Source organism: Chiloscyllium punctatum, chromosome 1, assembly GCF_047496795.1.
Source record: "Chiloscyllium punctatum isolate Juve2018m chromosome 1, sChiPun1.3, whole genome shotgun sequence".
In the NCBI taxonomy this organism is placed as follows: Eukaryota; Metazoa; Chordata; class Chondrichthyes; order Orectolobiformes; family Hemiscylliidae; genus Chiloscyllium; species Chiloscyllium punctatum.
In genome coordinates, this window is record NC_092739.1 from 31,075,731 (window position 1) to 31,093,728 (window position 17,998).

At 39.8% G+C, this 17,998-nt stretch overlaps 1 protein-coding gene across 1 annotated transcript in view; it reads left to right on the forward strand.

Moving 5' to 3' along the window:
- Window positions 1-17,998, forward strand: part of ugt8 (UDP glycosyltransferase 8) — a 77,526-nt gene that overhangs the window by 44,749 nt on the left and 14,779 nt on the right. The window contains exon 3 of the mRNA XM_072587404.1: window positions 6,168-6,310. Coding sequence (XP_072443505.1) covers window positions 6,168-6,310 — 143 coding nt within the window. The remainder of the gene's footprint in view (window positions 1-6,167; window positions 6,311-17,998) is intronic.

Consider the following 17,998-nt stretch of genomic DNA (forward strand, 5'->3'; position numbering starts at 1 on the left):
ATAGTTCCCTGGCTTTTCCTTACCATCTTAATTAGTAGCATTATGTTAGCCAACCTCCAGTCTTCTGGCATGTCATCTGAGACTATTAATGATCCAAATATTTTGGCAAGGGGCCCAGAATCATTTACCTAGCTTCAGAGTTCTAGGGTACACCTGGTCAGATCCTGGGGATTTATCCGCTTTTATGCATTTTAAGACATCCAGCACCACCACCTTTGACATCTTGAAAAATGTCCATATTGCACTATCTATTTTCCTATATTCTGTAACTTCTATGTCCTTGTCCACAGTCAACACTGATGCAATGTACTCGTTTATCATCGCCCGATCTCTTGCAGTTCCACACCTGGGCTGCCTTGCTGTTCTTTGAAGGGTCCTATTCTATCCCTAGTTACCTTTTTTTTTCCTTAATGTATTTATAAAATCCCTTTGGATTCTCCTTAATGCTATTTGTCAAAGCTATCGCATGTTCCCTTTTTGTCCTCTTAAGTATACTCCTACTGCCTTTTATATTTTCTAAGGAATCACTTGATCTCTGCTGTCTATACCCGACATATGCTTCCTTCTTTCTCTTGACCAAAACCTCAATTTCTCAAGTCATCCAGCATCCCCTACACCTACCAGCCGTGGCTTCCACCCTAACAGGAGCATACTGTCTCTGGACTCTAACTCATTTTTGAAGGTTTCCCATTTTCCAGCCATCCCTTTACCTGCGAACATCTGCACACAATCAACATCTGAAAGTTCTTGCCTAATACCATCAAAATTGGCCTTTCTCCAGTCTAGAACTTCAACTTTTAGACCTGGTCTACCCTTTTCCAGCACCACTTAAAAACTAATAGAATTATGGCTGCTGGCCCTAAAGTGCTCCCCCACTGACACCTCAGTTACTTGCTCATGTTAAGATTGATTTTCAGAAAACCAAACAAACAAAGTACAGGCCAAGGTTTTGACTAATGCAATAAATTAACATGGAATGATGCTCACAATTAGGCCACAATCTGTTAGGGTACAGCTAGAAATTTAAAATAACAAAAACTATAGTTCACTTACATAAAATGTTAACTTTATTTCCTTGTGCAGTTATTTCCTGACCTGAGAAAAGATGTCTTTTCTGTCAAAGCACAGTTTTCTCTGCCTCCTCAAACTCATTTTACCAAAGCTTTTTGTCTTGCACTCATCAGAACAATTTATAAGAAATACCGATGCAAGGGGGAAACAACACTTGTGCTGTATAAGAAGTGAATCCTGATTGTCTGCCAAATAGGATCCAGTTGCCAAGCAAAGTTAAACTCTCACAACACCAGGTTATAGTCTAATAGGTTTAATTGGAAGCACTAGCTTTTGGAGTGCAGTTCCTTCATCAGGTGGTTGACAACCATCTGATGAAGGAGCAGTGCTCTGAAAGCTAGTGCTTCCAATTAAACCTGTTGGACTATAACCTGGTGTGTGATATTTAACTTTGTAAACCCCAGTCTAACACTGGTATCTCCAAATCATGACTGTTTGGTAGAGGCATTGCCATACCTGGACTTACTAAGGCAACATCTTTGTCAATCACATGACTTATACTTATAAAGTAAAGAAGATGTTTTCCCTCTTAAACAAAATACCATGCTGTAAATCTGGAGGAACTCGGCTTGTCTGTCAGCATCTGTGGAGAGAAAATCAATTAAAATTTCAAGTCTGACTAATCCTACTGGATTCTAAATGTTTTCTACGTTTTTCTTTCTCTCTCTCTCCACAGATGCTGCTAGACCTGCTGCATTTATCCAGCATTCTGTTTTCTTCCCCCACCCCCACATTGGCATTTCTTGTGAGTGGAAAGATGCTGAGAGAGATAAATCAACCATAGCTAACCAAAAGTTAGTGTTGTAAGAAAAAAGCATTTAAGGAGACTGAAGACGGGATACATTCAGAATCTGGCAAAGGAGCATTGAAAAGCTGATGGAAAATAAACTGAGGGCAAACTAGTGATGAATAGAAAAGCTGACAATAAGAGCTTTTGCGTATATAAAAAGGAAGAGTGTTAAAGTGAATAGACACCCCTTCGAAAATGAAAGTGGGAGACCTGTATGAGGAGCAAGGAAATGGCAAATTAGTTGAACAGATACTTTGCTTCAGCCTTAAGTGGAAGATATTTTGGTCATCTCCATAAATTTAAAGAATATGGGGAAGGAATTAAGTACCATCATTAGAGAAGTAGTATTCAGGCTAAAAGCTGCTGATGGGCTAAAGGTAGACACTTTTCTTGGCTTTGATGGGTTACATCCAAGGATTCTAAAAAGTAGCTACAGAGGTCATGGATGCATTAGTTCTAATTTTCCAAAAAATCTTTGGATTCTGGAGAAATACTGGAGGATTGAAAACTGCCAAATGTGACACCCCTATTCAAAAAGGCACAAAATGGGCAACTAGAAAATTATAATCTAATTGAGCTGAGTCAGCATGGCTTCATGAAAGCAAGATCATGTCTGACTAATTTGTTAGTGTTTTCAAGGAAGTCTTAAACCAGAGTGGATAGAGGAGAACCTGTATATATGTTCTATTTGGACTACCAGAAGTTGTTTTGACAAGTACCTTGCAAAAGGTTAAGTCAGAAATAGTAAATTGGCATGGATAGAGAATTTGTTTCCTGCCCAGAAGCCATGAGTGGGGATAAGAGACTCTTTGGATTGTGATTTGTAACCAATGGAAACAGTGCTAGGGCCGTACCTTGGAAGGAAGTTGCCAGTACGGTCATTAAATTTGCAGACGACACAAGTAGATGGAAAGCTAAGTTGCCTGAGGGATACAAACAGTTCTCCCTACAAACAGCATGACTTGTTAATAAATCCAGTGGGCAAAAAATTGGTAAATGGAGTATAATGCGTGAAAGTGTGATTTTCATTCTGGAGGAGAGAACAAAAGAATAGTTTTATTTAAAAGGAGAAAAGCTGCAACACACAGGATTTGGTACTTGTGCACAAAATAAAGCTAGCCCATGGGTGCAGCAGGTAATCTGGAAGGTTTTGCATGGTCAGGAAGGAAAGGTCACATCCAAACTGAGAGCCCAAGTGAGAATATGGTTCGGGAATTTGGAAGGAATGTCTGAATTCAGTGCACATGGGAAGAGATGCTTTTCCCTTGCTTATTTTTTGGCTCATAGTTTGTCAGGTTTTCTAATAGGATAAATTGAAAGTCAGGATCAGAAGCCCAGCTCAAGAATGACATTATAGGAAAGCCATAAGTTCACTGGTGATAGCTACTAATTTGACAATTATATGTTACTTAGGATTGAAGATAAATAAGGGAAATGTTTACACGTTACAAACTAAAAGACCAATAGGAAACTTTTAAAGTAAGAATCAAGTAAATTAAATAGTTCTGGGCCCAGGTGATATGTTGTACCTGAATGATGTGGGAGCTGGTGGATTCTAATGTAGTTCATAGTGACTACATTTGGAGCAAGAGGAACTCTAGTTCAGAGTTGATGAACTTAAGTCTGAGCTGAAACACTGCAACAGGGAGGAGGAGAGTTATCTTGATGCTGTGTTTCAGGAAGCAGTCACATCCCTTAGATTAATTACCTTGAATTTGTTGAATGGTCAGGGACAAGAGGATGTAACAATGAGCAAGGCAGCTCTTGACATCCAGGAGGTAGTGTGAAAGGATCCTAAACCCTTGAGCTTGTCTAACAGATTTGAGCTGCTTGCTCCCTGAGTGGGCAAGAGTGGGGGCTGTAGAGAGGATAGGCAAACTGACCATAGTGCAGTTGTATAAGGACACATTCAAGAGGAGGGAGAAAAGAGAAATGTAATTATAATCAGGGATGATATAGTAAAGGGAATAGACATTGTTCTTTGTGGTTAGGATTTAGAGTCCCAAAGTTGTCTGCCTGATGCCTGGGTACAGGATATCTCTTCTGGGATACAGGAATTTTGAGTGGAAGGGGAAAGATCCATTTGTTGTGGTCCATGTTGCTACCAATGATGCAGGTTTAAAAAAAGGGACTATGCTGAGGGAATATCAGCAGCTAGGTGCTAAATTACCAAACAGAACCAAAAAGGTGGCAATCTCTGGATTACAACCTGAGCCATTAGATGATTAGCACAGAGTCTACAGATTAAAGGGGTAAATGCATGGCTCCAAGGTAGGTGTGGGAAAAACTGGTTTAAATTCATGACACACAGGTGCCAGTACTGGAAAAGGACGGAGCTGTTCTGAGGGCATGGGCTTCACCTGAATCATGCTGGGACCAGAACCTGGTGAATCGCATAACTAGTGCTGTGGATAGGACTTAAATAGTGGAGGGGGAAATTTATGGAAAAAGTTAAAGGCAGGGAGGCTCAGCAGTGGTTATTAAAGTTTTCAAAATAAGTAAGAGGACAACATACGAAAAGGGTTAGGAATCTAACTTTGGGCTCAGCAGATAAGTGGACAACTATGGGGATGTGGTGGAGCAGTCAACGTCAGACAGGGTGCTGCACTTCAGTGCAAACAATATATGGAATAAGGTAATTGAGCTTGTAGCGCAGATTGAAATCAGGTACGAACGGAGTGTCCCAGGCGTCTTTGAAAGGAGATAAAGGCTGGTAAGTAAACATCAAAGAACATGCATCCTATTGAGAGGACAAACAGATGGACAGAGGGGGTGAGGTTGTCTCCTTAGTAAGAAATAAAATTAAATCACTAGCAAGAAGCGATAGAGTCAGAAGGTGTAAATCTATTAGGGTACCTTTTGAGGAACCACAAAAGAGAACATTCCCTAATGGAAGTTATGTACAGGTCTCATAGCAGAAATCAGGATATGGGGAAGAAAATAAGTCAAGATGAGAAAAGTGCCTGTAAGCAAGGCACTATTACAATAATCATAGGGGTCTTCAATATGCAAATGAAGTGGAAAAATCAGGTTGGTGACCTCCAGAAAATAAATTCTTGGAATGTCCTTGACATGGTTTTTGAAGCAGGTTGTGGTGGGGCCCACAAGGGAACAGGCAGTTCAGAATTTGGTGATGTAATGAGGCAGATTGAGCTTGAGGTATAGGAACCCAAAGGGGATAGTGTCTATAATATGATAGAATTCACCCTGCAATTGGAGGGGGTGAAGCTGGAGTCAGATATAATGGTATTACAACTACAAAGATGTGAGTGAGGTGTTGGATGGAGTTGATTAGAAGGGGTGAATAGCAGGGAAGATGACCGTGTCGCAATGGCAGGAGTTTCTGTTGGGGGGTGTAAGATGGGGCTAATCTGGGAGGCACTGCAGAAATTCTTCCTCAGGAAGAGAAAAATATGCTAAGGGGAGGGCAAATCAACCATGGCTGATAAGGGAAGTCAGGGACAGTATAAAAGCAAAAGCATACATTGTGGTGGAGTTGAATGGGAAGCCTGAGCATTGGGAAACCTTTTCTTTAAAAAAAAACAACAGAGGATAACTGAAAAAAAACAAATAAGTGAGGAGAATATGAATTATGATGGTAAGCTAGTTAGTAATATAAAAGATCGCAAGTGTGTATGTTTTTAAATGTTGACAACAAGCAAAACTAACATTTACATAATACCGTGCAAGAACTGTGACAAACAGGCAGAAAAGTAGCCACCAGGGTACATGAACATCGACTAGCCACAATAAGGCATGAACCATTATCACTAGTATCCTTACATACAGAAGAGAAAAGACATCACTTCAACTGGGACAACACATCCATCCTAGGACAAGCCAAACAGAGAATAGCATGAGAATTCCTAGAAGCATGGCATTCTAACCAGAACTCTTAACAAACATATCGACTTGCACCCCATTTACCACCCTCTGAGAAAAAAAGCAGGAAATGATATCACCACAGGAAATGACATCACCAGCCCAAGGAAACCTAAACACACAAATAGAAAGTGGGTCACAACACTAGTGCTTCATCGGGGACTTGCTGCTGATGTTACCTACTATGGTAACAAACCTTCCAACTCAGCAAGCCAACATAGATCCAGAATAATGGCAATATTACAAAGCGTGCTGTACTTTAAGCCCTATACTAAATGCAAATAATCATGTGATGCTATAATGTGAAAAATGCGTTTAGCAAAGATATGTCTGATATACATTTCCTTTTTCAATGAAGTGTGACTTGAGCCAGTAATGTTGAGTGAAGCATTGTTAACTTGTATCCCTTTTATATATATGTCAGGACTTCATGACCTGGGCAGATGATGCTAAGGAGGAAGGCTTTGTCCTCGTATCTTTTGGAGCCGGTGTGAAGTATCTGTCCGATGATGTTGCACACAAGTTGGCAGGAGCTCTGGCACGGCTTCCTCAGAAAGTCGTGTGGAGGTATGTACGTAATTGGTGACATGGAGGGTCAGTGTTAGTGAAAGAAAACACTGTGCAACTGTTCTTCAACAGATTGTAACATTTCAAATGATAAAAGCAGTTTTCAGTTTAAAATGCAAATAATGAACAGTATCCAGTAAATTAAGGTAATTTTGTCATTTATAAATTAAAACCTAATGATGAAAAATTTACTTAATTGTAGAGTGATTTAAATTGACTGGTTTATTTCTATTCAAAAAGAATACAATGCAAACTCTTGTATTGACACTAGGGGTTATCTTGGTCTAAAGGTTATGCCTCTAAGCACAAACAGATCAAAAATATTTATTCCAGACTACAGAGCTCTCATGGTACTGTTCATGGTGAATTAGATGGCATGGGTGGATGGGGACAGGGAACTGAGATGAGGGCTCACTTCTCCACTGACTTGATTTTAGAAAGAAGGTGGTAAGGTACCAGCTTTAGAATGTGTTAATTGATTGGCTCCTAGAATGTTTTTTAGCCATTACAGACATAAAGTTTTTATATATTTTCAGCAGCTTTCATATCCTTTCAAGGAAAAGATTTTTCTTTACTCCAGATATGTGGGTGGCACAGTGGTTAGCTTCTAAACGTGTGTAGCATTGGCCATTACAAAATAGTAACCGGCAATCTCTTGGTTGACTCCGCATGGTGGCACAGTGGTTAGCACTGCTGCCTCACTGTGCCAGAGATCTGGGTTCAATTCCTGCCTCAGGCAACTGCTGTGTGGAGTTTGCGTGTTCTCCCCATGTCTGCGTGGATTTCCTCTGGGTGCTCCGGTTTCCTCCCACAATCCAAAAATGTGCAGGTTAGGTGAATTGGCCATGCTAAATTGCCCATAGTGTTAGGTGAAGGGGTAAATGTTGGGGAATGGGTCTGGGTGGGTTGCGCCTCGCCGGGTCGGTGTGGACTTGTTGGGCCGAAGGGCCTGTTTCCACACTGTAAGTAATCTAATCTAATCATATCGTAGGCAAATTCTCATTGTTTTCTTTATTAGCATTTGCCTTAATCATTATTCTTCAATAAGATTTTGGATATACAGTAACAAATAGGATTTGTCATTCTCCAATGCCCCCATTGAAACTTGAATAATACTTAAACCTTTGAGGAATTTCTGCTGTGGCATGCGAACATATGAATTAACCAGGTTAAAGAATTTAAGATACAATACAAATGGACCCTGCTCATTTGAATGAAGAAAGTGTCAATAGTCGCAAGTAACTAGCTGTATTTGCTGACGTAGGGAACTCTGAATTTAATCTGTAACATTTTTTTTCATGAAAACTATTGTAGAAAATGTTGATTACCTGGGTTATACCATTTTCTTAAAAGCAATTTAATTCTATTTGCACTGCTAAATGTGTTGCTTGGGGATTTTGATTGACTGGCTAGAGTAGAAATGAATTGGCCCTACAAATGATGGTCCTCATTTTAAATGACTGCCAGAAAATGCAGTCATTTTTATATAAAACCTATTTTCAAGTTTTGCAAAGTTACAAGTGAACTATTGTTCAATAACTTCCTAGGATTCTCAAGAATATCTGAATCCAACTTTTAACAGACTTGCAAAAATTACCAGCTTTTAGGTTTGTATCATTGAATGTAATTCCTGTTATAAATGTTTGCTTTTCATAGGGCGAAGATAGTGACTGAAACGTGGCCTAGATTTTTTGATTGCTATCAGAACAGATTTTAATGCTTGTAGTTCTCTTTAGGATTATTCATTTATCTGTTAATCAATGTTCTGTCCAGAATTCTAAATGTGGCCTACCCTGAATGCTATTGGAAGAAATTAAGGAGAAATTCATTTAGTTAGCAAAGTTGTTCCGTGCTAAGAAATACATTTTTAAAATTTATATTTGCCTCAAGTATTTCAGAAGTTCAATCATAGAATTGTAGAATCCCTACAACACGGAAACAGGCCATTTGGCCCATGAGTCCGCACTGACCCTCTGAAGAGCATACCATCCAGATCCAGCCCCCAACCTAACCCCAAAGCTGCAAATTTACCATGGCTAATTCACCTAGCCTGCTCATTCCTAGTCACTACGTGACAATTTAGCAAGGCTAATCCACCTCACCAGCACGTCTTTGGACTTTGGGAGAAAACAAGAGTATCTGGCAGAAACTTATGCAGACTCAGGGACAACATGCAATTCTCCACATGGGCAGTTACCTGAGGCTGGAATCAAACCCAGGTTCCTGGGTTTAATTGTTATAAGTTCCCAAAGTCACTTTGACAGTCACTGCAAAATGGTAAGTGAGAGAATAGGGAGATAGCTGGCTAAAGGAAAGAAAGTGCCGTTTGAATGAGGTTATGTTGCTAGTTGGGTTGAGTGGATAGAAGGCTGTGTAATTCGATACCTCTGTTTAGGATAGTGTGCAAGTGGGGGGGCAAGGGTCAAGACATCCAGAGGTGTCAGACCTGGAATGTGGTGTGGGGTTATGCAGTGTTGGGGTGGACATGTATTGTCTGGAGGTGTTGGCTGGTCTCTGGTTTGGCAATGCCAGGAGTGAGAGTTCTTGACCCTGGCGGGGCCAGGTAGTTGTGTGGTCTGGGGAGCACATTTCATCAGCCAAACAGGTGGATTGTTGTTCCATTGGGCAGTGGAGGGGAGTGGTGACGTTTATGGAGGTTTGGAGAGATGTGGGGATGTTGGGGCCATCATGCTTGGGGACCTTGTTAGGAGAAGTTAGTGGTGTGTTTGGGGGTTTACTTGGACAATTCTCCAAAAAATTGTAGGAGATTTTTAGTCTCCTAACATTTCCTAGACAACTAGTAAATTTGGATCGGAACTCTACGGAGAAAGTCTCTAAAAGTCAGATTTCTGAGAGTTCCAGATGCATGAGAATTGCTCCAAGAAAATCTCTTAATTACTGTCTTTACAATAAGAATGTTAATAAAATTATTTGAAGATAAAACTTTTAATGGTTTAAAGAAAAAAAGTGGTAGCAACTTGCATTCATATGCCACTTTCAACATAGTGAATCAGTTTGGATTTTATAAATATGAAAAATGGATGCCACATGGAATTGGAGACCATAAGTTGAAAGAGAATGGCGAGCGATTGGAATGTTCTGTTAAGGGACTGAAAGCTTTGCCAACATTGGTACGGTAAAAAGAAGAATGCAGGCAAATAATACTAGGGGCATTGAGCAAGAGTCATGCAAGACTAGACAACATTACAGATGTAGGGAGGCATGCAGGGTTTTGACAGAATAGGTTATGAATAGAGAGCCAAAGCATATATCTAAGGTTGAAGGTTGTGGAAAAGGAAGATTCAAAAAGGGGCAGTTGTAAGACAGGTTTATTAAGATTCATTTAATTTCAGATTATTAAATTTCAGATGTTTTAAGTTTGTGTAATGGAAGTACAAAATGCCTGTTGAAATAATTGTTGATGACAAAGCATAAAAGTTTTGTCAAAGTTTGTAGAGGTGGAAATAAGTGTTCTTGGCGATTGAACGTTTTGTATGGATCTAGATTTGTACTCCAGTTACCTCTCTTCATGGTCAACGTTGAATAGTGAGATCAACAGTGAACCTGACTCTCCTTTTGTAAATTTACTTGAAAATTAACTGTGGTGCTGGAAACTTTATTGTTCTGAAAAGTACAACTCCACTGTCCATCTTTCCATAGTTTTCAGGAGAAAGTTCTGTTTTCACTGAACATTAAAACTGTGTGTTCAGGTGTAGATAAACTGCGAGTAAAAAGTGGGATCTTTTTGTTTCTATGTACAGTCAATACCAATCACCATACTGTGGGTTTCATTGATATTCACTTGCCTTATTTATATTTTATTTGTTGTGTAATGGATATTCCAGGTTACTTCAATTTCAAGATTGGAATTTAAGCTGCCATAAAGTTAATTGGTTGCTTAATAATTCTACGTAAACCTGATGAGTCAGAGTGTATGCCCTTTTCTTGTATGTTTAAGACTTAAAATGACTGGAGATGATACCTGATTCAATAATTTTATTATTACAGTTTCTAAATGCATTTTAGCAACTTTACTTTGGTATTTCTAGTTTCATTGTAGCACATACTATGCTATCTTATTAAATATAACATTGAAAATGCTTTGGTACTATTTGTACATTTTGCTGTTACCTTTATTTTAAGTATGCCCTCTAGTTATTATGGAATGTTACACAATTTATTCATATGGGAAATTAATCATGTGTAGACTGTTTATATAATATAATTTGCTAACTTAGTCAGATCCAATCCAGGTTAATCCTTATAAGTTATATAGGTCAGTGTGTAGGTTCCAAGGTTTATTAAAGTTGTACAAGAGAAATGCCTGAGTGTGGCAAAATTGATGATAGAAGGCACAGTAATAGATCACTTGTTTCTTCCAGATGGTTCCATTCTTTTTATGTGACAGTATATCTTTTCTGTTCATTCAGTTCTCCTGACCTATTACCAATCCTTGATTAAGGTCTGTCGTAGGCATATCATGTAATGATTGTATTATATGCCCATAAGCCTCTGGGAAAGATGGGTATTTTACTTTGAAAAGGTAACATGGAATATGGAAGGTTTACTGTGACAAAATGAACTTTGGAATTCAGGTGCTTTTTTTCAATGCTTTAGTTTTATTTTTGTGGTCTGAATGCATTGCCATTATTTAAATTTGAATAGCTTTTGAGAAAAGAACCTTGAATTCAACATTATTATATATTTGCTGACCCCCATGAAAATGGGGCTACAAATGAAGACATTTTAGATGCTCTTGCCTCAACTGTTGATGACTTGTTAAGTACCTACATTGTGTGATGAATTGTTCAGTCATCAACCTGTTTGGTTGGAGAATAAAACGTCAATACAATGGCTTGTAATAGGAAAATGCTGCCTTCATAAGTGCAAATTTACACATTAGTCTGGTATGACCACTGAGGAAGAGATTTTGCCCAGAAAAATGAAAGAACTCTGCCTTAAAAAGATAGTCCTCTTAGATGAAGTGAGGCTATTTAATTTCACCTCCAAGATTATTGGTGACAGAGACTTGACCACAAATTTAAAATGAAAAATACTCAGGAAGTCTTCAGTCTCTAAACTCCATTGTTCTCTCTCTCAACCAAGAGAGAAAATCCTTAAGCCCTGCAATGTTTCAACTGTCATCTTGCAAACTGTTTATAAAGTGATCTGTTTCTTTTAACTCTTGAAATGACCTAAGTGCTAACCTCAAAAATTCATCTGTTTGAGTCTGTAGCTGGTGTGCATGGTGATTGTTGCAATTGCATTTCGGGTGTTCTGAAACATAAATGTTTATCTTCTATTTTAAATTTGCAGAAATGCTTGTTTTGTCTGCTCGGTACTGAAGGCATTAAAATTTTCCCTCTGTAAAATGCATGTGGTTAATTTAGTGGTGGAAAAGGGAGAAATTATCCTTTGTTTCTCCCCTTTACAATTCATAACAAAAATTTAAGCATATAAGAAATGTGAGCAAGAGTAGACAAATACAACCTATTGAGTCCTGGCCACCATTAGTGCAGTCATACCTGACTTTAGTCCAACTTTTAAAAAAACTTTTGTTAGCCTATTCTCCATATAACTGAATCTCTGCAGCAGAAATTAGTCGATCTCAGCCTTGAGCTTTGACAACGATGGAGCTGTCATAATCCTTTCAATAAAGAAATTTCTTCTTTTTACAAATACTAACAAAGAGTCCCTTCTCCTGACTTCCTCCATGTTTTTATCAACGAGGTAAAAACAATGACTGCAGATGCTGGAAACCAGATTCTGGATTAGTGGTGCTGGAAGAGCACAGCAGTTCAGGCAGCATCCAAGTAGCTTCGAAGTCGACGTTTCGGGCAAAAGCCCTTCATCAGGAATAAAGGCAGTGAGCCTGAAGCATGGAGAGATAAGCTAGAAGAGGGTGGGGGTGGGGAGAAAGTAGCATAGAGTACAATGGGTGAGTGGGGGGGGGGAGGTGACCTCAGACCAATATAGAACTTTGTTTAGGTCACATTTGGAATATGGCCACACTACCAGTGATGTGGAGGCTTTGGTGACGGAACAGAAAAGGTTTACCAGGATGTTGCCTGGCTTGGAGGGTATTACCTATAAATAGAGATTGGATAAACTTGATTTCTTTTCACTTGAATGGGAGGCTGAGGGGTGACCTGATGGAAGAAAGTAGTGGTGGAGAGGCATAGGTAGAGTAATGGTCTTTTTTTCCCAGGGTAGAAATGTCAGTTCCAAGGAGAGAGAGTTTCAAGGTAAAAGGGGGAAAGTTTAAAAGAGATGTGAGGTAAATTGTTTTACACAGAAGGCGCTAAGTACCTGGAATGTGCTGGTTGAGAGGGTGGCAGAAGCAGATACAGTAGCAATGTTAAAGATGCATCTTAACAGAGGGAATAGAGGGATACAGACTGCGTAGAGGCAAAATGTTTTTAGTTTAGAAAGATGTCATGTGTTGGCGCAGGCCTGGTGGGCCAGAGGGCTGCTTCCTGTGCTGTTCGTTGTTCTTTAATCCTGACCCTTTGGGAAATTATTGAAAAAATTCTATCACTGATATTAGACTAACTGGTCTGTTCATATCTGGCCTCCCCCTGCTGCCCTTCTTGAACAAAGGAACCATATTATTAATCTTCCAGTTAGCTGGCACATCACCTGTGGCTAGCAAAATATTGAGTATCTCCACTGGGGCCCCAACAATTTCCTCTCCTGTCTCCCCTCGCAGCCTGGGTTACGTCTCATCAAGCCCTGTCAATTTATGCACCTTTATCCCCTACTAAAACATCCGATACCATCTTACTAGCTTAAAGTGGTCTAGAACCTCATCATCGCAAATTAATTCCCTGGCTAAAATGTCTTTCTCCTTTGTGAATAAAGATGAGAAATATTCATTTATGACCTCTGGCTTCATGCACAGATTGCCCCTTTAGCCTCTAATAGGTCCCACTGTTCCCCTAATAATCTTCTTGCTCGCAATATACTTAAAATATCTTGGGAGTTTTTCTTAATTCAATCTGCCAAAGATGTTTTGTGGCTCCTCTTTACTGTCCTAATCTTTTTAAACAGTTCCCCTACACACACATTTTAAAAGGTATTTTCTGTTTTTAATATGCTGCACCTAGCCCATGCCTCCCCCTTTTTCTTTACCAAGCTCTTGCTATTCCTTGGCATCCAGGGTTCCTTGTACTGCTGCCCTTGCCCTTCACCCTTAGAGGAACATGCTGGCCCTGAATTCTCACTATCCTACTTTTAAAAGACTTCAATTTCCAAATGTAGACTGAGCTGCAAGTAGCTGTTTTTTCTCTAAAGGTATTAATATTGGCTGCCTTTTAGTTATGCACTGTCCTTATCCTTTTCTATAATGAATTTAAAACTTGGAGTTATGGTCACTATTCCCAAAATGCTCACCTGCTGACACGTGAACAACTTGACCAGCATCATTTTCTAGAATTAATCTAGCATGACTCTATCTCTAGAAAGACCATTTACAGGCACAAAACGTTCTCCTGGATGCGTTTCAAAAATTCCACCCGGTCTAATCTTTTCACACTAGGATGATTCGAATTAATGTTAGCAAAGCTACAATCCCTACAACCTTAACCCTATTTCACTCTCTTTTCCTGTGGTTTGCCTCTATATCTGCACTCCAATCTCTCTCTGGCTGTTGGTAGGTTGTAATATAATCTTTTGTTTTACTACTTAGCCCTAAAGAGAGGGTCTCATTTGAAGTGCTGATTTTCTTATCAGTAATAAAAGTCCTTCACCTCTTTTACAATTGTGAGCAGCAAATATAGTAGACAAGATTGAAAGAAGTGCAGGTAAATTGCTGTTTCACCTGGAAGGCCTTGGATAGTGATGAGGGAGGAGATGAAGGGCAAGTGTTTCATCTTTTGCGATTTCATGGGGAGTGGAAGACTGATGGGACACAGGGAATGGCTGGTAGTAATGGTTTCCTGCTGGAGGTGGCAGAAATGCTGTCTTGTGATGGTGAGGCTGGTGGGTGGAAAGTGAGGACCAGGGCACTCTATTGTTGTGGGAGGGAAGGGGTGAGTGCAGAAATGCAGGAAATGGGTCAGGCATGGCAGAGGGCCTTACCAACTACTGTGGCAGGGAATCCTCAGTTAAGGAGAAAGGTGAGTATTCCTGAGCAGCCCCCGCAGTAGAAGGTCACATTTTCAGAACAGATGAAACAGAAATTAGGAGAATGGGATGGAGTTCTTGCAGGAAGCAGAGTGTGAGGATATATAGTTAAGGTAATTGTGAGAATTGGTGCGTTTATAATAGATATCAATGGTCACCTCATTCCTAGGAATGGAAACCAAAGAGGGGCTGATTCAGAGATGGAGATGAAAGCAGGGTGGAAATTTGAGTAAAATTGATAAATTCTTCTCATTCTTTTTATTTTTCTCTCTGTCTCCCTCTTTGCTCCAGAAATACCACTCTTTCGTAACTAATTTCAATTCTGATGAAAGGTCACTGGACTTGATATCAACTCTGTTTTAGTTTCTATTGATGCTTTCAGCATTCTGTTTCTATTCTAGATTTCCAGTATCTGCAATTCTTTGTGTTTATCTGATTGCATCTTGACTGGAATGGTGAGAGATCTGCTGCAAAAAAAACCCTGCCTTTTAAGCATCTCAAATACTTTCTTAATTGAACCAAATATATTGCAGGCTTGCATTGTTTTCACGTCTACACCTTGGGGAAAAACCAAGTATATCCATAGAATTCCTCACTTTTTTAAGACCTAAGTTCATTCTATCTTTTGTAATCTCAATTTTGTAATGTACTTTGTGTTTGCATGAGTATGAGAGTGGGTTTAGTTGTGTATCCAGTAGTGTAGGATAATGAATGTTTTCAGTCTTTAGAAACCTACAAGAGTAACTGATTACCAGTGGCATTCAGGATTATGGTGATGGGTAAGCAAAGGATATTGAAGTATTCAATTAATCATGATTGTGTTGAATGATGGAGCCACCTCAGTGGGCGGATTGGCCTGTTCCAGTTGTATGTTCCTATATTATTTGTTCCTGGCAGTTACAGCCCTTGGGATTAGAAAACATTTTATTTATAAAAGGACACATGCAATTTTGTAGTCAGTTGAGGTGGAAAAGGAGAAAACATCCACTTCAGACATTTTTTAAAAAATGCTCACTGTGGGGTGTGGGCATCACTGACTGGACTAGCATTTATTGCCCATCCCTAGTTATTCCTGGTGAGCAGTTGTCTTGAATCACTGCAGTAGGTAAGCTCTCAATGCTAATAAATAGCTGTATGACTTCATCAGTTTCTTCACATAACTGCAGGTAATATATATTAAAAGTTGAAGCAAAGAAGCTGGGAGAAGTGAAGCAGAAAAGTAAAAGTGGTGGTAAATAGGGGATCTGAATGAAATTGGGCTGACTCCGCATTTGCTGATCCATAGCTGGTTCCTGTCTGGCTTGGTCTTTGAAACCCCTTCACTTGAGTTTGGTATGACAACAGAAGGAAAGAACTATTGAATTGTTGGTAGCCTGATTTTAAGCAGAGTTGTGAAACAATTCTATATTGTGAAAAATATAAATTAATTTTACTTGTGACCAATTATATCTTGGTCCATTTCGAGAGAGGGTGCAGTTTTATAAAGTGATGCTCAGTAAAGCCTGAGGCTTCATGTTGAGGACAAAGGAAGTCAATAGCAGATATAGTAAAACCGTTTCATAAGTTGGCAATGCAATATCACCATCTTCTGGTGGACATGGAGTATTTCTGTCACTGGACCTGACATTTTCTTTGTGAGTCACCTGAGTACATGCCAGTTAAACTGTCTTTGCATGGAGAAAATATTCTACTTCTCCCTGCATTTTTTATCAAGATTAAACCAATATGTTTAACTCAAAACTTGTTGACTAAACTGCTTAGTTTGTTATAAGATTTTAAAAATATGGTTAGATAATTGATTTAAATATCCTATCTTTATTGCAAAAATGGGTGGTACAGCTAAGTTGGCTGAACACCTGGTTCACAAGAGCTTCCAACAGTGTGGGTACAATTCCTATCCAAATGGAACTTGCCATGAACATTCCATCATCTCAACTATCCCCCTCACCTGAGATGTGGTGACCCATAGGTTAAACCCACAAGCAATTATGTCTGAGAGAGCTTCTCTATGATTGCTGGCACTATAATGGCTTTACATTTTACCTTTATTGAAAACTTTACATTGAACTTACTGTTGTAAAGTATTGGTGGTGATATACTGCCATAATTGAAGGCAAAACTGGTTCTATCACCACCAGATGAATTAACTAATACTAGTGCTAAGGCTGACCATTCCACAATCCTTGTTCAGGCAAAGTTCCTTTTTTCACACTAAGAACACCCTCCATCTATATTGTGTGCTGGGAGCACTAGGCTAAATGCATTAGGTTCAAAACACAGCAGCTCAAAGGTCAGCATCCATAAGGCACTATGGGTCATCAGCAGAGTGATTTATTCCTCCATCTGTAATCTCTCAATCCAGTATATCCCTCACTCCGTCATGACCTGTTCTCTAGGGGTCCAACCCAATGAGTATAGTGCCACATGTCAGAAGTTAGCACCAAATGTATACCCTGGAGAACTTGGAACACAAGGTAACATGCTTGATGATGATCAACAATTAAATAAGGGTAGTTGAATCCAACAACATTCCTATTCTCAATGAGAATGCTGGGTCCCAATGTATGAGGCTAAAGTAGTTGCCGAGTGGTGTCTCCAGCTCTGCTTCTTCCCAATGTTGCATATGCTAGTTTTCAATCAATTTGATTCACTTTTCATATCAGGAAGTAGCTGTCCATAACTAACACAGCTCTGGACTCCAACTACATTTTATTTAAGAGGAGTAAAGATGGCTAGCTTGGGAGCATAAGTAGTGTTTCCAGCTAATAGAACATAGAATACAGCGCAGAACAGGCCCTATAGCCCTTGCACTGACTTATGAACTAATCTAAGCTCATTCCCCTACACTATCCCATCATCATCCATGTGCTTATCCAAGGATTGTTTAAATCTCCCTAATGTGGCTGAGTTAACTACATTGGCAGGCAGGGTATTCCATGCCCTTAACACTGAGTCAAGAACCTGCCTCTGACATCACCTCTGATTTATTGCCCCTCAATTTGTAGCTATGCCCCCTCGTACAAGCTGACGACATCATCCTAGGAAAAAGACTTCCACTGTGTACCCTATCTAATCCTCCGATCATCTTGTATGTCTCTATCAGCTCCCCTCTTAGCTGCTGCCTTTCCAATGAAAATGGCATGGCATGGTGGCTCAGTGGTTAGCACTGCAGCCTCACAGCACCAGGGTCCCAGGTTCAATTCCAGCCTTGGGTGACTGTCTGTGTGGAGTTTGCACATTCTCCCCGTGTCTGCGTGGGTTTCCTCTGGGTGCTCTGGTTTCCTCCCACAGTCCAAATATGTGCAGGTCAGGTGAATTGGCCATGCTAAATTGCCCATAGTGTTAGGTGTATTAGTCAGAGGGAAATGGGTCTGGGTGGGTGTGCTTCGGCAGGTCGATGTGGACTTCTTGGGCCGATGGGCCTGTTTCCACGCTGTAAGTAATCTAATCCAATCAACAGACCAAAGTGTCTCAGCCTTTCTTCGTAAGACCTTGTCTCCAGACCAGGCAACATCCTGGTAAATCTCCTCTGCACCTTTTCCAATGCTTCCACATCCTTCCTGT